Below are 19,068 nucleotides of genomic sequence, written 5' to 3' on the forward strand. Positions count from 1 at the left end.
CTTTCCCAAGATATTGATTTGGTAAGAGTCTTCGGAGAAGGGCGGGATATAAATGGAATTAAAATAAATAAATAAAAATAATGTTTGGGAAAATGGAACTGTAGTTTCTGTAAGCTCTGGTTAATTAAGCAAACCATTTACAGATCCATTCCTTGTAGTTATCTTTTTTGCAATTGATCAGAGCTTGTGAACATCTACAATCTCACAGTGATATGGGCAGATAGGACGACTCCTCACAGCCAGTTTTTTGCTCTGGGTTCTTGGTGGCATTTGTGTTGCGTTTAAATAACTGTCTTGCCTGTTTCTGGGTCCCTGGTTTCCTGCCATGCTACCTTTAGTGCATACATGTGTTTGCATATAAATGTCAATTCCTGCAATGAGCCATGGCCAATATTTGTAATCCATGACTATTACAAGCAAATGAGGTCAGTGTTTTCCTCAGTAAATTGCTTCTATAAAAATGTGGAATAATTTTTTTTCCTGTCAGGCATTACATCATATTAAAGCTAAATCTACATTGCCAACCTTATTTCCCACCTTAAGTTTGTGAACTGAGGTTCTGGATTCATGCTAAACATGTCAGTAGGTTTAGCACGGAAAATTCTAGGGAACTAGCACAGAAGAAACACTTTGCTGAAATTAATAATTTTTGCAAAAAAACCCACATTTAATTCTTTTCAATAAAATGCATGGGTGAAATCGAGGACTGGGTTTTCATTAAAGTCTAGAAAAACTGCTGTGATGAAGATGGCCAATCAATTTTTTTTGGGGGGGGGCTTGTATGGTGTTTGCTTAATAAACTTTGAATCAAATAATGTTGGTTGATATTGTACTTCACTAAAACACACTTTATATGTATCAAAGGAGTCATATCAGGAAAGTCATAGAATCAAAGGCAGGAGTCATTAACTCCTCATGGACAAATGATTGTTCAATGTTTTCTTGAAAACTTCTAGTGATGGAGCATCCATAACTCCAGGAGACAAGCTGTTCCACTGATTAAGGAAATTCTTCCTTAGTTCCAAGTTGGATATCCCCTTGACTAACTTTCACTCATTTCTTCTTCTCCTGCCCTCTGGACTATGACCTCATGACATCCTTATCTGCTCATGTAATATTTTCCTATGTAATGTGCAACAGAATAAAAGGTGTCCCAGTTTAGATCTGTAATCTTTAAAAGAAGGGCAGGATGCCACTCACAACAATTGACACTCACTAGAAGTTTCATCAGTTCATCCTCTTGACATTCGTTCACTTCTTTGCCAAGCCTCTCTCTTGTTGGCTGTGGAAAAACAAAGGTATGTTGAAGTTATGAGCATACAGGAAGTATATTTTGGAATCTAAGTCAGCAGATGGATAAAACCTGCAACCTTCCAGTACCATCAACATATTTTTCTGACAATTTAACATTTTCCTAAAAAAAACCCAACCCTAACCAACCTTGTTCAATGCTTGTTATCTAATCATGCTTAATGACAGGGCTTAGCTTGTAGCAGACCTTGTAGCACTCAAGATCTAAATAGTTCTCAATCTCTTAAAGGTAAAGGTAAAGGTAAAGGTGTGTGCTAGTCGTTTCCAACTCTAGGGGCCGGTGCTCATCTCCGTTTCAAAGCCGAAGAGCCAGTGCTTGTCCGAGGACGTCTCCGTGGTCATGTGGCCGGCATGACTAGACGCCAAAGGCGCACGGAACGCTGTTACCTTCCCACCGGTGGTCCCTATTTTTCTACTTGCATTTTTACGTGCTTTCGAACTGCTAGGTTGGCAGAAGCTGGGACGAGTAACAGGCGCTCACTCTGTTACGCGGCACTCGGGATTCGACCCGCCAAACTGCCGACCATCTGATTGACAAGCTCAGCGTCCTAACCCACTGAGCCACCACGTCCCTAATCTCTTAACAGTTGCCTTAATCAAGAAATAAGGACTAGAGACAATTAGAAAAGAACCAAATCTTTAAAAGTCATACCAAGAGCTCTTGAAGTTCATCCTGGTCACATTGTACATGGTAAAGCACCATATCCCGTGCAATGTCCTTTCTATTCTCCAGTTTATTCATCTTATCATAAGTATCAGTATTGAGCACAGACCAGCCCAGAAACTGTGTTAAGGACTTGAAAAACAAAACAAAAATATTTTATTACTAAACAGGAGCTGATCTTCTTTTTGCCCTGACCATTTCTTTTTATCTGAGCTTTCAATTCTTAATACTCTCGGTTATTATTACTATTATTATTGGATATGTATATCACCACCATCCTTTTCAGGTGCAACTGAAGTGCTCAAAATGGCTATCTTCATAGATTGAGGCCAGAGAATAGCAAATTAAAAAAAAAACTGGCAGTGATATCAAAAAGGTTTTTGGAGAGTGGAATTGATGGCACTGTTATATTCAATCATAATCTGTTGATAATGTTGACTGTGTAAACCCAACAACTCATCCAGGAAATATGGGACTGTTTCTTTGATAAGGAGTCCCAAATAGAATTTGAGTTCAAAATCAAAACAAATTACATATGAGGCAAAGAAAGTGAAAGATAAGAGGAAACAGGAACAATGGGAGTTTAGATAAGTGAAAGATATCAGGATAATAGAAAAGAAAAGCTTTTCCCAAACTGGTATCCTGTAAATGTCCTTGAGGACATCTAGACTCTAGAGGACTATAACTTCCAGAATACGGCCAATGGCCAGTTCAAGATTAATATAAAGAAAGATGTGAGATATCAGCTTGCACCTAAAAGGAACTACAAAGGAGAGGTATATTAGGAATAATATCAAACCACCATTTATAATATGAATCTTAATCTTATTCACTGGATGTTCTCAGTCAAAGATCAAGGCAACAACAGAAATGGAACTGTGCTGAATGGGTTGGTTTATTCTGTTTGTCACACTAGAAGTTAAATTAGCCCCTGCAGAATTGTATATGTAATCAACTATTTTATGGGAAACACACATTATATTTTCATGTCCATTAATTATGCCTACCTCCATTAGTGTTTCATCCTGTTCATCAAAGGGCTTCCCATCTTTTCTATTGTAAAATGTAGCAACACCTACAATTTCTTCTTTTTTGTTGACGATTGGCATTGAAAGAACATTTTTGATGATCCATCCTGAGTCATCAACAGGACCTTTCTTAAAACACCAGCTTGTCAGTACAAAACATATCTAGTGCTAACCTGCAGATCTAGCCACAATAAAGCTGTTTATATGATGCAAATCTGTTACTAAAACAAATCTGTGCAGCATTTTTTATTTAATATGATTTTCATAGAAATAGACAAATTGATGTGCTCTAGATCAGGGGTGTCAAACTCAATTTCATTGAGGGCCACATCAGCATTGTGGTTGCCCTCGGGGGGCCAGGTGGGTGTGGCCAGGGTGGGTGTGGCCTATTGGGTGGGCGTGGCTGGAGTGCGTATGGCCTACTGGGTGGGCATGGCCAGCTCTACATCATTTGTGTCAAGGGGGCCTATGGGGGCCTGGGCAGGAGTGGGACAGATCTGAGGGTCTCTGGTAGAAGGAGATGGGACCAGGGAAGTGCCAAGGCATGGTCCACCGGAGGAGCCTCACTGTTCCTCTCAGACCATTGGGGGGGCTGGACAGTGGCGTGGAGGTCAAATGCCTAGCCCAGCCCTCAAGCACCCATGGCATAAGCCCAGCCCCACTTCCCCAAGGGGGTGCCCACCTGCATTTACCTCCTCCTCAAGGCTGCTGCTGCTGTGCTTGCTCTCCTTAGCCAGGTTGCTCATGATGGGTACGAGGGCAAAATCAAGAGGGAGGCCCACTCCCTCTCCATGTGAGGAGACCTGGTGTTGGGAGACCCCCCAGGATAGGCCAGGAGGAGGGGGCAAGGGGATGGTGAAGGGCAGCTGGGCAGGACTAAGGTAGGACTTCCCTCAGACCTTCCCTCTCCTTCCTTCCTTCCAAAGAACAGAGTGGTGGGAAAATATCTGAGATGAGGGAGGGAGAAAAACAGGCAAGAAACACAGCTGGGGAAGTGTCATCCTTCATGAGGAATGAAGAAATGCACCATTGCCTGGAAATGGCCAGCACATGGCCCTCGCCTACTTCCTATGACCGGCTTGGTGGGCTCTATGGAAGGGGAGGCCATGAGCAGCGTGAGAGTCGATGTTACCTGCGCAATGCTGCCCAGCCCCTAGCCTGCCCGTTTTTGGCAGGTAGCGGGGTGCTCTATTCACAGTGCTGAGAGGCTGAGCCGGGTGGCATGAATCTGAAGAGAAGCACAATGCTGCCCAACCCCTAGCCTGCCCGAAGTAGGCAGGGCCATGTGCTGGCCACTTCCAGGCAATGGTGCATTTCTTCATTCCTCACAAAGGGTGGTACCTCCCCAGCATGCACCGAGGGGGCAGTGCCGACATGGCTCAGGCCGGTCCCTCGCTGTTTCCAGATGGCCTTGTGGAGCTAAGACTGAATGTATTTCAGCATAGATGACCACCATGAAATTGTACATTGGCTCCTGGCCAGCCTGGGCCGGGGCCAAGACAGCGGGGGCCGTTCCCTTACTGTTTCCAGGATGGCTTCGCAGGCCACATGAAACCACTTCGCAGGCCGCATCCGGCCCCCGGGCCTTATGTTTGACATGTCTGCTCTAGATGCTTTGCTCTTTAATCTGAGGACTTTGACTATGTTAGTAAAGAGTGCGGTGGCTCACATGTTTAGGACGCTAGGTTGGAGTTTAGCAAGCCTGTGTTTGTGACCTGAGTGCTGTTGCGTGGTGAGGTGAACTCCCATCATTTGCTCCAGCTCCTTGACAGGGACTTGAAAGAAATCCCATGAGTGTCCCCCATACAACGTTGATGTCACTGGTTAACCCTTTCAACTTGGAAATTTCTTAAATGGTGCCTCTGACATGAACTGGGGGGAAGACCATGTTAGTTGGCCAAAATATGTAAAAATTTAGCCTGTAGTTCAAAAGATCTCAAGAACATTTGATTATCTATTCATTTGATTATCTATTCATTATCTATTCATATAGACAGTCCCTTTGCCAGATGTTGGGAAGCACCCAGCCTGGCAGGGAGGAGGGATCAAGCACAAAGCTAGCCTTGAGTCACTGCACACTTTCAAAGGGGCTAGGACTGACCCTCCCTAAGTTCCTTTGGAACTTTATCTAATTGTTCCCAGGAGTAGGTTGTCAGACTGGGAGGATTCCTGTATTATAGGCAGAACATAATAAAATAGTTAGCTTGAACTCTGTTGGTTATTCACACCTGGCGCCAGGAGAGCAAACATAAAACTCTTATGAACAGGCTTACAATACCTGAAATGTAAACATTTCATCCGCTGCTACGTTCATAATATTGCAAATCTGAAAAATTGTAGAGAGAAAAAATATGTGTCAATATACATTTTGCTATTTTTAAAATTAAATAAAAACTGAAAATGCATATGGTGGACATATTATGACTTTGATCCAAGAATTTATACATATTTCGTTGTTTAAAAAAAATTCAGGCCATCTTCATACAATGAGTGGCTACTGAAACTTCTCTTTGATTCCAAGATAGTTCCTATTTGGGAAAATAAGCCCAGATTATCCATGAAGAATTTATCAGGTAGATCTTTAGTTCTTGGCCAAAGTACTCTTGAATTATGCAACAATGTCATCATAAATACTTACAAAGCCAGTTTCTGCTACATAGGTAGGGAGGCCACTACTCAGTGCCCAGTGATCTTCCTTGGGATTTCTAAAAGGGGGGAAAAAAACTATGAAAAATTTGGCTTGGATAGGAAAGGAATGCAGCTAAGTCTATCCACTTTCCTGTTCTTTCTTTACATGCTTTTTAAAGTAGTCTCTGCAAAAACTATTATTTTGAACAATTAACTGAGGGAAGGAAGAACAATGAATGACTTCCTAATGAATTATAGATATGGCTGCATTTTCACCATTTTTAGCAACAAACCAATTTGTTTTACAGGTATCAACTGAAAACATGAAAACATCATGGAAAAATTGTAGCACGGAAGTTGATCATTCAGAGTTTTAAATATGTGAAATATGTTAAAATGTTCCTTTTAACTCCCCAGAACCATAGAACCATAGAAAGAAAACCTGGGAAGGGACTACATAGGTTTGTATGAGACAGTGAATTACTTCCTATTGAAACCATGATAGAGTATATTCTTTGGATATTTCTCTGATATTATATCACAGAACACATGGCACAGTCTAATCCATTTACATATCTTTAATGTCACTGACACATTTACTTATCCAGATAACTTCCAGTTGATCGAATTATATAAGGCATAATGCTTGAGATACTTTATGCTTTATGACTATGCAAAGATGCTATACTGTATATTACTTCTTCCCTTCCCTTTAGTCTACAATTACAGTGTCCCAGCAGATAGATACATTTTTAGCTTAATTTTCTTCACTGATACTTTTAGAATGTGTGTGTGTATGTGTACACACACAATTAACTTACATGGTGGATGTTATTATCTACAGATTCATTGTAGGACCTGTGCTTTAATTCATACATTTATATTTTTAAAAGAAGAACTTCATCTCCCACCAAAATTAGAGGGGGTGTATTACTTATTCCCCTAAAAAGGTGTAAAATATGTTAGGCTGAGTGTTAATTATTTTTATAAGTGAATGAACATCTCAGCTCAGTCACAGCATTCCAGCTTTTTCTTCTCAGCTTGATGCTCTCCAGATGGTAAAGACTATAGCTCTAGAAATTCCCAAATAATTCTCAATTAATTATGACGGTTGAAAATACAATTTCAACACATCTGAAGGGCACCAAGGAGATGGTGCTACTCACAACAATGTACTGATTTTTAAAAAAAAAATGTATTAAAAATGATCTTGTATTCTGTAGAATGAGGGTTAGATAATATCATTGGTGCAATGAACATAAATTTGGGTAAACTCCAAGAGACAGTGGAGGACAGTAGACCTGGCGTGCTATAGTCCATGGAGTTGCGAAGAATCGGACTGAACAACAGCGTTCTGTAGAGTAGATTAGAGGAAATAACTGCATACAACTTTGTATCAATGCCGCCACTGCAATTATTTTACTTTACTTACGGGATAACTTTAATCTCTTCCTTTCCATGTAAAATATAATCAATGACCTTATAAAAGGTAATTTCCTACAAAACACAGAAACCAGAGTTGAGATTCATAACAAGAGAGCAAACACAGAAAGATTTCTTATCTGGTTAGTAACTTACTCTGCCGTCTGGCGTTCGAGGTCCTGAATAAGGTGGAACTTCACCCATTAGTACTGGCCACAAGTCAAAGAATTCCTAGGAAGTGAAAGAAAAGTTATAAGAGAAATAGATTTTTTTAAAAATAATTTTATTAAGATGTAAAGTAAAATACAAAGCAAATAGTAGGACACAGTGGGGAGGAAAAAAGGGAGAAGAAAGGGAGGTAAAGGGAAGAAAAAGAGAAGAAAAAGAGATTGACTTCCGACTTCCCCTGTTACAGTAGAATAAAGCATTAACGCTGAGCCTCGACTTTTTACTTTTTCACAATAGTAAAAACTGGCCAATCTAATTGGTGAAACCCAAAATCAAAGTTTCATTCTTGGCCACCTCGAGCACAAAGTCTGAAAGCGGTCTCCACGTAGGAACGAAGGTACTTGTATTCTTTTTCTTTAATCAAAACAGTCAATTTTGCCATAAGAGAAAAACATTTTAAAATGTAGAACTATTCCTAATATACCTTTTTTTTTAGTTTGGAGAAATATCTTTTCCAAACAGATGTTCTTTTGACATTATTTTTAGCACTGTATGGTAGATTCTGGAGGATTAGGTTTGCAATTTTTCATCTGTGTTATAATGGAGTCTTTGAATATTTGCATCATTTTTTCCTTTCCTGAAATCCAAGTAACTCAAGCAAATTCTGAAATTTAAGTACATGAACTTTGCATATGAAAAATCCCAATTCCCCCCCCCCCATCATCTCTCATGAAAAAAAATGAGCTGTTGCCACTGGCATGGAAATAATAAATGAATTTAACCAATAAACTGATACAAAATTGGGAAAATGTTCCAAAAAGTTTGTTTGACTTGCACCATTCTGTGGGAAACTGTGGCAGGCAAATGCTGTATTTCAATGACTGAGCACATAATTTGTATGCAGAAAGGCCAACTTGTAAAACTGAATATGGGGTCCTTGGTACTCTCTGAGCTTGGCTGCTCCAGGACTGATGATGTTATCTAGTTTGGTAATGAGACATGCGCAAGAAAACCACCAAGCTAAGTTAGTACCAAGCACCCCACGGTTCAACCCGGAGCTACAAATATTCTCTTCTATCAAAACTAAATATGTTAGAGAACTATTTCAAAGAATAGCAGATAATACCCCTGTAAATGTTGCAGTATTTTGTTTCATTCTGATTTTGCTGCACAAAGAGTTTGACATAAGAGGACATGAAAACTTGTGGAACTGAAATAGACAAGTTTATATTGAGCCACACTTAGGAACAATTTACCTTTTGCTTAGTCATATCCAGAAGACCTACTGAATACCTGTCACAGTTCAAATAAGCTCTCACTGTGTAGAAAGATTTGTGGAATTGTCTTTCGATGTCAGTTAGTTCCTCAAATACTTTGTTCGCTGACCACAGTAAAACCTGCAGAGAAGCAAAGCTGGTAAGATAAATTGCCTAGATAGTCTACTGAATTCAAAAGCACCATTTCTGATTTCTCTCTCTTTCTGTCTTAATACAAATTAGGACTACATGAGACAAGGTTAAGCCAGGCTTCATACATAATTTATTATATAAATTACATCAAATGTTAAAATTCATGATCGTTTTCTTTTAAACACTTCCTCACTCATTTGGTATGTGATATTTGAATCTTCCTAAGGACAATAATATTTTTTACACACCCACCCACATACAAACACACATGTGTGTGTGTGTGTGTTTGTGTGGAAGAGAAAGGGAATGATGATGATGATTGTATATAAATACATGTGTTGTATGTGTGTGATGATGATTGCATACTATGGATACTCAACTATACGCATATGGATATGCAATCATATGGATGCAGGGGGATGTACGAATATGATTTTTGTATGCCACCAATCAGATTGGAAGACTCCAATGGGCACACAACAGGATGATAGTAGAGAAAACAGCAGTACAGTGGTACCTTGGCACTCAACGGTTTTGAAACCCATCAAATTTGGTACTCAATGCATTTTAACATGAAAATGTTGTCCCAGTACTCATCATTTGTTTAGTACTGGATGCACAAGCTAGAACTTGTCGGTGTCGACTGCCTTGTGACTTATTACATTTTACCTTATGGGAAAAATCTGTATGGGACTCATCGTGCTTCCCGGAACCAATTATTGATGAGAACCAAGGTACCACTGTATATAGATGAAAATAGAAAAGTGGGTGGTAACCAGCGAAATCTGAGAGTTTATGAGTGGAACTGAGAAATACCTAGGATACTTATAGAAAATCATTTTAAGTTTTTGAATCATGACCAAGTATTTAAGATGCTGAGTGGTCAGGCACTAATATGAAGCCATATTCTCAGCATGCACCATGTAATGCATAGAAAAAAACACGAACAACTTAAGATCTGTTTATCCCTCTTGCTGGAATTTCCTGAACTTGATTAGGCAAACAGTATGAACAATATCCTTCATGCTGCAAGATTGTTTCAGCCGCTTCAGTATTTATATTTTCTATTCAGCATCTGTCTAAAATGGTAAATACTTCGAATAGATACTGAATAGTGTAGATATTTTAAAAATGTTCCAAAGCTCACTTTTTTAAAAAACAAACACAAACCCATCAAAAATGGTCCAGCAGAGTAAACATCATTCAAATATGTGTCTTTGGAATTCTGATCATGGACTGAAATAAATTATGACTGATACTTGTTTTCTATTATGTGAAAGGATATGGGCCTGGTCTTAGGAAGGAACAAAGAATAATCAACTTGTTAAGGGAGTGTCAGAAATGTTTACTCAGTCCAGAGAAAACAGAAGGCATGAGAAAAAGATCAACAGAAACCAGCCTTGATTTTGAGTGGTCTAAGACATAGTAGAGAAGATTCTTTTATTCAGTAAAGGAATATTGCAGCAATAAAGGAATCCCTGCAGTGTTTCTTTCTTTTGCCTAGCTTAAATAACTGATATATTATAACCGCACCTGGAAGAAGATGGTGAATGGTGTCGAAATTATAAAGAAACCTTTTAGTAAAAAGCTGAAGGCGTATGTTAGATCTACTTTCCTGCTCTCAGAGAAATTCAAGATTATCTCCAGGTACTCAGCAAAGGTCATTGGTCAGTTAAATGCCTTTCCCCTCCTAGCTGCATTGGCTTCCAGTTGTCTTCCGGGTGAGGTTCAAGGTGTTAGTAATGACCTACAAAGCCCTACATGGCATGGGTCCGGAATACCTTGGGGAGCACCTGCGGCCGGCGTCAACTTCCCTCCGCCCAGTACGCTCCCACAGAGAGGGCCTCCTCAGGGTGCCACCGGTCAAAGAATGCCGACTGGTGGCCCCCAGGGGGAGGGCGTTCTCTGTGGGTGCACCGGATTTATGGAACCATCTTCCAGTCGAGCTCCGGATGGCGCCCGATCTCCGCTCCTTCCGGCGCGATCTTAAAACCCATCTCTTTGAACAAGCTGGCCTGGCCTGATGGGATGGGGTTGGATTTTATAAATGGATTTTAATTTTTAATCTGTATTAATTTATTACGGGCACTGTTCAATTACCTTTTAATAATTTTTAATTTTTGTATCTTGTTTTTATGTATTGCCCTGTTCACCGCCCTGAGTCCTTCGGGAGAAGGGCGGTATACAAATTAAATTAATAAATAAATAATAAATAATTTGAAATGACTTTTATAGCAGCATTTTGGTATAAAGTCTTTTGCAGAGTTGACTATTACAGCAAAATCCTACAAAAGCTCAGCCTTGATTGCACATTAAAGAATTGCTTGCTCCCTCCCTCCCTCCCTCCCTCCCTCCCTCAAATTATGAAAATAAATTATGAAAAAGCAAAAGGAAAAGTTCTCCCTTACACCACCAAGAAACCATAAATTCTCAACAGCATGGAGACATATATAAGTTTTTCTTAACAGAAAATCTAATTGCAGGCTAATAGGAATGGACAAGTTTAAGTTGGAAATCTCTCTCCATCCATCCATCCAGACATTGTGAAATTATTTGGTTTCTTGATAAGTCAAGATTCTTTTAAAAAATGACCGTCTTTTGTGAGAGCTTAAAATTTCTCCTTCCTCAGAACTAGCACTTTCTTCTTAAATAATCCAAATGCATTGGATGGTTTTACAAACACGTCTACTATTATGAAGCCAGTTTACCATTTTAAAAGCTTAAAAGTTTTTTCTAACTGAGGCTATAGCTTTGTGCTTTCATCTAACCCTTCTCATTTCAATTTGTGAAAAATACTGTTTATGGGCAAAGCAGAAACAACTTTAACTTCTGTACCTGTAGAATATAATAGCCTTTTAAATTCTTTGGTTTTTAATATTCCTACAAATGCTGAGGATACAAAAATGGCACATTGCCTCTTGGTGGCTCATTTTCCAGTGAGTTTCTGAAAATACTCAGATCCCACATTGATGCATTTTTTTAATGCAATTTGACCTTTGATCAGTCTACTGTTATAATTCATTCTAATATGTGAGGGGCTCCTACAAAGACGAGGAGGGGTCAAACTATTTTCCCAAGCACCAGAAGGCAAGATGAGAAACAATGAATGGAAACTAATCAAGGAGAGAAGCAACCTGGAACTAAGGAGAAATTTCCGCACGGTGAGAGCAATCAACCAATGGAATAGATTTCCTTCAGAAGAAATGGGTGCTCCATCACTGGAGGCTTTGAAAAAGAAACTAAGCTACCATTTGTCTGAAATGGTATAGGGTCTCCTGCTCAAACAGGAGGGTTGGTCTAGGAAACCTCTGTCCTTCAAACTCTATTTTTCTATGTTCTATGTTCATTCCTTGATTCTGGCCACATGTTAAGCGACACCTGTGCAGAAAACTGAGCCATTTCAGATTCTGGAACTAAGAAGAGAGAGAAGGCCAAGAGCCAAGAAATATAAGAAGACAGAAAAGGTTCACCTTATTTTGATTTTAATAAGGTTTTTTGAGGTCCTGTTCTGGTTTTGTCAACTTTAAGAGACCGGGTCCGTAATTTCTGAAAGCCATTTAACAGAAGATGTTCATGTCAAATTTTTTTAAAATTTAGTGCCTTCTTCTACACACACACACACAAAGAGAGAGAGAGAGAGAGAGAGAGAGAGAGAGAGAGAGAGAGAGAGAGAGAGAGAGAGAGAGAGAGAGAGAAAGAGAGAGAGAGAGGGAGATCTAGTAAAGAGTTTGAGGTGAAAACTGGAGAGAAGTTTCCTCACCTGACCTCTTCGTGTTTCACAATTGTGAAGGTAGCTCAGATGATAAATTTTCAGGTTCAAGGAGGCAAAATTGAGATACTTCAGGAACAGCTGAGACATAAAAAATTTTTTTGTTCAGTTACACAATATATGGCAATGAGGTTACATTTAAATGTAGATATTGGGGACTAGAGAATGTCTCAGAAGACACTTTACTAGTACTTACATTTTGATCTGCAGTGGTGAAAAAAGGACCTCCAATCTTATTCACGGCCATGATCACAGCAACCACATCTTTGCCATTCATTATTGGTGTTGCAAGAATGTTCTTCGTAGTAGACTTAGTGAGTTCATCAACAAATGTACTAAACTGTTGACACTGTGTGTTTTTTTAAAAAAAAAAAGAAATTAGAAAACGTAGCATCTAACTTAACAGCCTAGCCTTTTTTTCACTCTTCTTAATATAGCATATACAATTATATAGAAATTGTGTTTGATTATTTTTTTTGTTCCAAAAACATCTTTGCATGACTTCTAAAATACCATTAAAACAGTGTTGCCATGTTAGGTAGATTGTCCTCCAAAGGTGCTTTGACAGGGAGACACCAATATGCAGATCACACTGAATGAGAGGAGTTTTAATACAAATTTGGAACTGATCTGCAGCAAAGCTACAACCATCCTGGGGAAAAACCATGTTTGAGATTTTTTACAATGATTCTTAAGTATCTGGGCTTAGCATTGCCTGTCCATGGACTCACAATTGGTCTCCTTTCATTTGCAAATTATATGTTTGCCAGTAAGGTTCTACATCCTTCAAAGTAAAAATCTACCACTTTACTCAACTGGATGCCATAGAGATCTGTTGGAAATTAACTATGATAAATACTCCAGGGGAAATTTGGAAGCTGCTGTCTTCTTAACACATCTAGAGGGCATTCTACTGGGGAAGGGCAAATTACACAATAAAGGCTGTTTAAAATGTCATGTCTCAGGGAAAGGGGAATCAAGCTGGTTTTAATTCCATGTGGGATGCACTATTTGTTTACCTTACCAACTGTATCCATGAGCAAATGACCTGGTTATGAAAGCATACTTAACAATGAGGTAATCCCAGCAGAAACCATTCATGGACTGCAGGGATTTGAAATTAGTAAGACTGATTTGTGTATGCATGCAGATATGAAAGGACACAATCTGAATTTTAAGACTGGAAAGAAGTTTTATATTTGTGTCATGTAACAAAACAAACATTTGTCATTCTGGGAGGAAACACAAGTAGTCCTCGAATGATGGCCAAATTGAGCCCAAAATTTCAGTTGTTAAGTGAGAGAGTTTTTAAGTGAAGTTTGCTCCATTTTACAACCTTTCTTGTCATGATTGTTAAGTGAATCACTGCAGTTGTTAAGTTACTAATACAGTTGTTAAGTTAATCTGGTTTCCCCCATTGACTTTGCTTGTCAGAAGATCGCCAAAGGGGATCACATGACCCTGGGACATTGCTGCTGTCATAAATACGAGTCAGTTGCCAAGTGTCTGAATTTTGGTCATGTGACCATGAAGATGCTGAAATGGTCATAGTTGTGAAAAACAGTCATAATTCACTTTTTTCAGTGCCATTGTAACTTCAAACGGTCATTAAATAAACTGTTATAAGTTGAGGACTGCCGGTACTTTTGTTTTTGTCAGGCTGTAACATTCAGGCCCACATGTGTAGGATTCAAATAAGCTACTTTATTGTTGTATGTCCATTCTACAGGAATTTCCCCAGACTAGTAGTTTTCACCTGGGAAAGACTAAATAAGGCTCAGTGGCATTCAGGGTGGAATGAGGGGATCGGACCTTGCCTCTCGGGTTTACCTAAGGATTCCACACTAATTTCTCCCCTTTGGTCTGCTCCCGACTGGGATGGTTGTTCTCCAACAGTTTTCCACTCAGGTACTTCCCCGAAGGCACTATTCCTGCCACAGTTTTGTTGGTTCCACTCTGTTGTCCTTGATTAACCAAGTTAATTTACTTCCAGATAAACTGCAACACAGCACATGGAATTGATCTAGTTTCTAACTTGGGAGGCTGATATTCTGAGGAGCTTAATGCAGGTGAGTCATTTTCCATTTCTCATCTCCTAGGCTCTCCCCCTCCCACCCTCATTTAGGACTATCTATTTCTTTTTTTAGCAGGGAGATGGGTCCTGACAGCTTCCTCCTCTTAGCAACAGTAATGTTTACCCAATGAAGGGCAACAGTAGGGACACTGTTCTCCAGATGATCAGCTAGAAGAACCATTGATTGGTTCTCAAGATTTCAAGGTCAACTGTAGCGTGAAAAATCCTGGTTAGCTTCAGCCTGTTTCTGTGGGTTTGGAGAGGGAAGCCAGTATCAGTGTGGAAGTGCTTTTGAAATGAAAATGATGGCTAACTTGTGATGTAGTCACACCCTTCTCACTTGAAAAACTTTCCTCAAGCAAATTGTTGTCAGCAAATTATATTTGAAAATCCTTTGAATATTACTGTTCAATGGTGACTAAAATTTGCATTGAAAACTCTTTGAAGAACTTAGAAACCGCCTTGTATTATTGGACTAAAAACCCCATCTACTTCAATGTCTGACCACTAATAGGAGAAGAGCAATTCCTTGCCCATGCTTCCAAATAAGAGGCGTCTAGAGGCATGTTCCTTCTTATGCATCAATCATATTTTACTGATTCAGATCCTCTTCAGGATCCCTTCCAATTTCTGCAATTCTTCAAAATCACTTGATCATACAACCTTCAGGTTGCTTGAAACAAGATTATCCCAAAGATGCTTTTTTCACGAAGCAACTGGACTTCCTTGCTTTTCTTTGAAGACGTTTTGCTTCTCATCCAAGAAGCTTCTTAAACTCTGAGAAGTTCTTGGATGAGAAGCGAAACGTCTTCAAAGAAAAACTTTAAAAAGTCCAGTTGCCTCGTGAAAAAGCACCTTTGGGACAACCATGATTTGGATGACTGAGAATCTCCATAGACATTTGAAACAAGATGGTTCTGATAAAATGTTTCAATGACCAAGGAAAGGAGATGTTCACCCTTAGGAGCTCAGTTAGATAATGATGAGCTGGTTTCACTCAACCTACTTCCACTTATAGATGAGGGATGGGAATAAGATAGAAAGTTTCTATATGCACTTGCAGCAAAAAGTCACTTTGGACTGGAATTGAAAAGATAGATATAGAACTGATACCGTGCAAGAAACCCTAAACTGCTATGGGCCCTCCTGAAGATGTCACATGGCATGAAAATTCGTAGTTCAACGCCAGTGCTGTGAACCACTCTTCCTAGGTTCAACCTAAGAGTCATTGTGTGAGAACGGGCAGCTATATAAATGTTTTAAATAGATTTTTAAAGGAATTTTATGTGGAAATGTCATCATGCTCCAAGAAAAGTCATCTGTCTTGCAAGAGAAACTCAGAAGATGCTAAACCTCCCATCGGTGGAGTAGTTGGATATAACAGTGCAGAGTCAGAGCTGATAGCCTTATGCTCCATATCATCCCTATAGTAACATCCATATTTTCTCTAGTTTGTCCCATACAAGCCCTGTCACTCCCAGCCAGCATGGCAGAAATAATCAGCTGCATAGCCCTGGCATTGGAAAGGAAGGTATGGAGGGAGAAAGAGAGAGTGAGAAAAGATCTGTAATGGGTCATAGGGCAATCAAGAAGACTCCATGAAGAAAATACAGGAGGAAAAATGGAAAGTGGTAGACGGAAAGAGCAAACAACTGGTTTGGAAGCACATTCCACAGGTACAGAACAACAAAATGCTAATAAGACTCTAGGCAGAAACATAGAGACTGAAGAATGTAATTTAAAACAAATGAAAGGAAAACAAAAAAACAACAAAAATAACATTACAAAGAGAATAAGTAAGAGAACCTAACCTTTAGAGAAGAGAGAGCCAACAAAGAGACCTTTGCTGTGCTAGACCACAACAAGGGGATGGAAAAATAGATGAATAGAAGAGGAATGTAGACACAATTATTCTGTTTTTCTTGTTGTTTTTAGATTCGTAAAAGGCTTCCTACACTACAACTCGTGATGTGCAACAGACTTTTGATTTAAAGAGCTGCTGCTCTTGTGCAATCTAGGCACATCAAGTAGAGAAATAGGCACACAGCCACACACACACAGACACACACACATACACTGTAATAAATAAGCCTGTACAGTGGTACCTCGGTGCTCATAATTAATAGGTACTGAGAGGCGCGATGAATGCCAAAAATGATGAGTACCAAAGAAATTTTTCCCACAAGGAATAATGTAGTGAGTCACAAGGCAGCCGACACTGACAAGCTCTAGCTTTTGTGTTGAGTACCAACCCAACAAGCAATGAGTATTGGGACAAAATTTTCATGTTAAAATGCATTAAGTAGCAAATTTGATGAGTTTCAAAGCAGTTAAGTTTACTGTTTTCTTCTATTAAGAACATGAGCACACTGTGTTGGATCAGACCAAAGGTCTATCCAGCATTTTGAGTTGGGCAGGCAGATGAATCCAGGAAACCAAGGTCATGACATAAGGACAATTATCCTCTCTGCTGTTGTTTATAACCAATGGAAGTTAGGCTATGTTGTCTTCAATTCTGGGGATGACAGTACAGTCAGCAAGAGTTTTGTCCCTTGAAAGTCCAATCCCATGTGGTTATCTACTCTTCCTTTGAAAGTTACATTTATAGCTACCAGGACATTTCTGCAGGAGCAGATTCCTTAGTTTAACAAGCAACTACCTAATGTCCTTAATTACTCTTACGAAACTATTATGAGAGTGGGAGACAATTTTTTAACTCATTGTGAATTATATTATATATCTCCAAACATATATTTTCTTAGCCAAAGATAGGCAACCTGATGATCTCCAGAATAATTACCACAATCCTTTGCTTACGGCATGCCAGTCGGCAAGGTTGGTATTAGATTGTCTACTTTGATACGAATGAATGAATAGACTTTTTATTATCAAAGTACAACATGTGTACAGTGAGATTGGCTGAGCCTCCCTTCGTGCCCCCCCACAACTCACAGTTACAACATACCCACCATATAAACATAGCCATATAAAAGGCTATGTTCTTTCTTCAAGGGGAGACGTATCTCCAGGGGCTTCCTGAAAGCCCACAAGGAACTGCTAGATAAAAGTAAAACTTCCTACTAATCAGCCTCATCTCCCTGTAACTTAATGGACACCTCCATGCAGTGCAATATGGAAGCAATTTGCCACTGCCTTTTCCTGGGGTTTCTGCAGCTTTTCAATCCAGCTGACATCCTTGGTCTCCCAAACAGATGCTGTCCAGGACTGATCCTGTTTACCTGTTTGAGATCAGCCAAGGGTGGCCAGGTGCTGCTGCTGGTCCCTAAATCATAGTGAAAGAATCCTTGTCTTCTTAAAATCCTTCTGAAATATGAGTATTGCTTAATTTTTATTCTTTTGGCATTTATTAGTAATAGAATAAACCTCAAGCCTTACCTCAAGAGCATTCTTGATGTTGATGGTCTTCTTGGTCTGAGCAACGTGCCCCAATACACCTACGTCCAGTGGGAAAACAATTTCACAGTCAGAGGTCACCAAACATTCTTCCAGGGTACTGTTTTTATGAATGTTGAACAGCCGGCTAGCCAGCTCTGGGGTGCCGTTTCGCTGCCTATACATAAACAGACTGCACCACTCAGCATTGATGAGTGCGCTGATTCTTTTTAGGGTCTTGAAGACCACTTTCTCCATATTGATGCTGTCCTGCATGTCTTGTATCAGCTCAAAGAGAGTTTCTGTTTCTACTGCATCTATCCCCTCAAAACCTATGCTGTCTTCTGAGGACAGTTCCCCGTTCATCTTGGCACCGAAGAATCTGCCCTCCAGTTTCTTCTCAAAATACTGCTTGGCAAAATCTGGATTGCTATCCAAGAAAGTTTCAACTTCCTCTTTCTTGATGCTCATGATGGGGAAATTCTGATTCTGGAGCTTTCAGGCAACGGCTGTGCAAAGTAACGTGGTGCCACAAATATGGTGTCCGTGTGTAGAGTGTGGAGGCTATAATCGGCAAGGCAATTATCCATCAACAAGCTATTGTTTTGGCCGGGGTGTGGGAGAGCAGATCTTCTTACCCAAGCAGCTTAAACGACTGGTTTCAAAGCTGTTTCAAATAAGGGCATATGAATATGTGCTTATGATTCTCTCCCCCTCCTAATGGTGATAATAGAAGTGAAATAAGCTTCTTGGAGTCTAATTAAATACACACAGCTCAACTGTAATCCTTAGCCAGTCATATTCCTATTGAATTACACCTGTACGCAGCAGGAGTGTATTCAATAAGGAAAAAAATGGTATAAACGGACAGACATAGAAATGGCCAAAAGAAGCAATTATTGTTTCATATATTTTCTCTATTATTTTTATTTTATTTTATGGAAGAGCTGTCTCATTTTAGGCTGGCCTATTTATCAGTGGATTTGGGGCACATGGGTTGGATTTCTGCTTAAGGCATTCAAATACTTTGTGTTGTCTCCTGCTTGGATAATCAGCAAAGAGAGAAGCACACACGGATATCAGTTAGGTTACCTGAAATTAAATTATCTTGAGTCGGGTGCAAAAGAAGTCCTCCTTCCTCTCAATTCTGCATTAGCTAGAGCTCTCCTCAAAATATTAGCTTTAGTTCCGGACATTGCTGT

The 19,068-nt window shown here is 39.6% G+C and overlaps 1 protein-coding gene across 1 annotated transcript in view; it reads right to left on the reverse strand.

Moving 5' to 3' along the window:
- The window catches only part of PDE6B (phosphodiesterase 6B), a gene marked incomplete at both ends in the record, with an annotated part of 36,539 nt that extends 18,202 nt beyond the window's left edge, over nucleotides 1–18,337 (reverse strand). The window contains 11 exons of the mRNA XM_081318908.1: nucleotides 1,217–1,282; nucleotides 1,964–2,107; nucleotides 2,983–3,132; nucleotides 5,282–5,329; nucleotides 5,642–5,708; nucleotides 7,064–7,128; nucleotides 7,210–7,284; nucleotides 8,478–8,618; nucleotides 12,391–12,480; nucleotides 12,596–12,748; nucleotides 17,870–18,337. Of these exons, the coding sequence (XP_081175034.1) occupies nucleotides 1,217–1,282; nucleotides 1,964–2,107; nucleotides 2,983–3,132; nucleotides 5,282–5,329; nucleotides 5,642–5,708; nucleotides 7,064–7,128; nucleotides 7,210–7,284; nucleotides 8,478–8,618; nucleotides 12,391–12,480; nucleotides 12,596–12,748; nucleotides 17,870–18,337 (1,467 nt within the window). The remainder of the gene's footprint in view (nucleotides 1–1,216; nucleotides 1,283–1,963; nucleotides 2,108–2,982; nucleotides 3,133–5,281; nucleotides 5,330–5,641; nucleotides 5,709–7,063; nucleotides 7,129–7,209; nucleotides 7,285–8,477; nucleotides 8,619–12,390; nucleotides 12,481–12,595; nucleotides 12,749–17,869) is intronic.
- Between the last annotated feature and the right edge of the window lie 731 nt (nucleotides 18,338–19,068).

The sequence above is a fragment of the Vipera berus genome (assembly GCF_964194415.1).
Source record: "Vipera berus genome assembly, chromosome: 2".
In the NCBI taxonomy this organism is placed as follows: Eukaryota; Metazoa; Chordata; class Lepidosauria; order Squamata; family Viperidae; genus Vipera; species Vipera berus.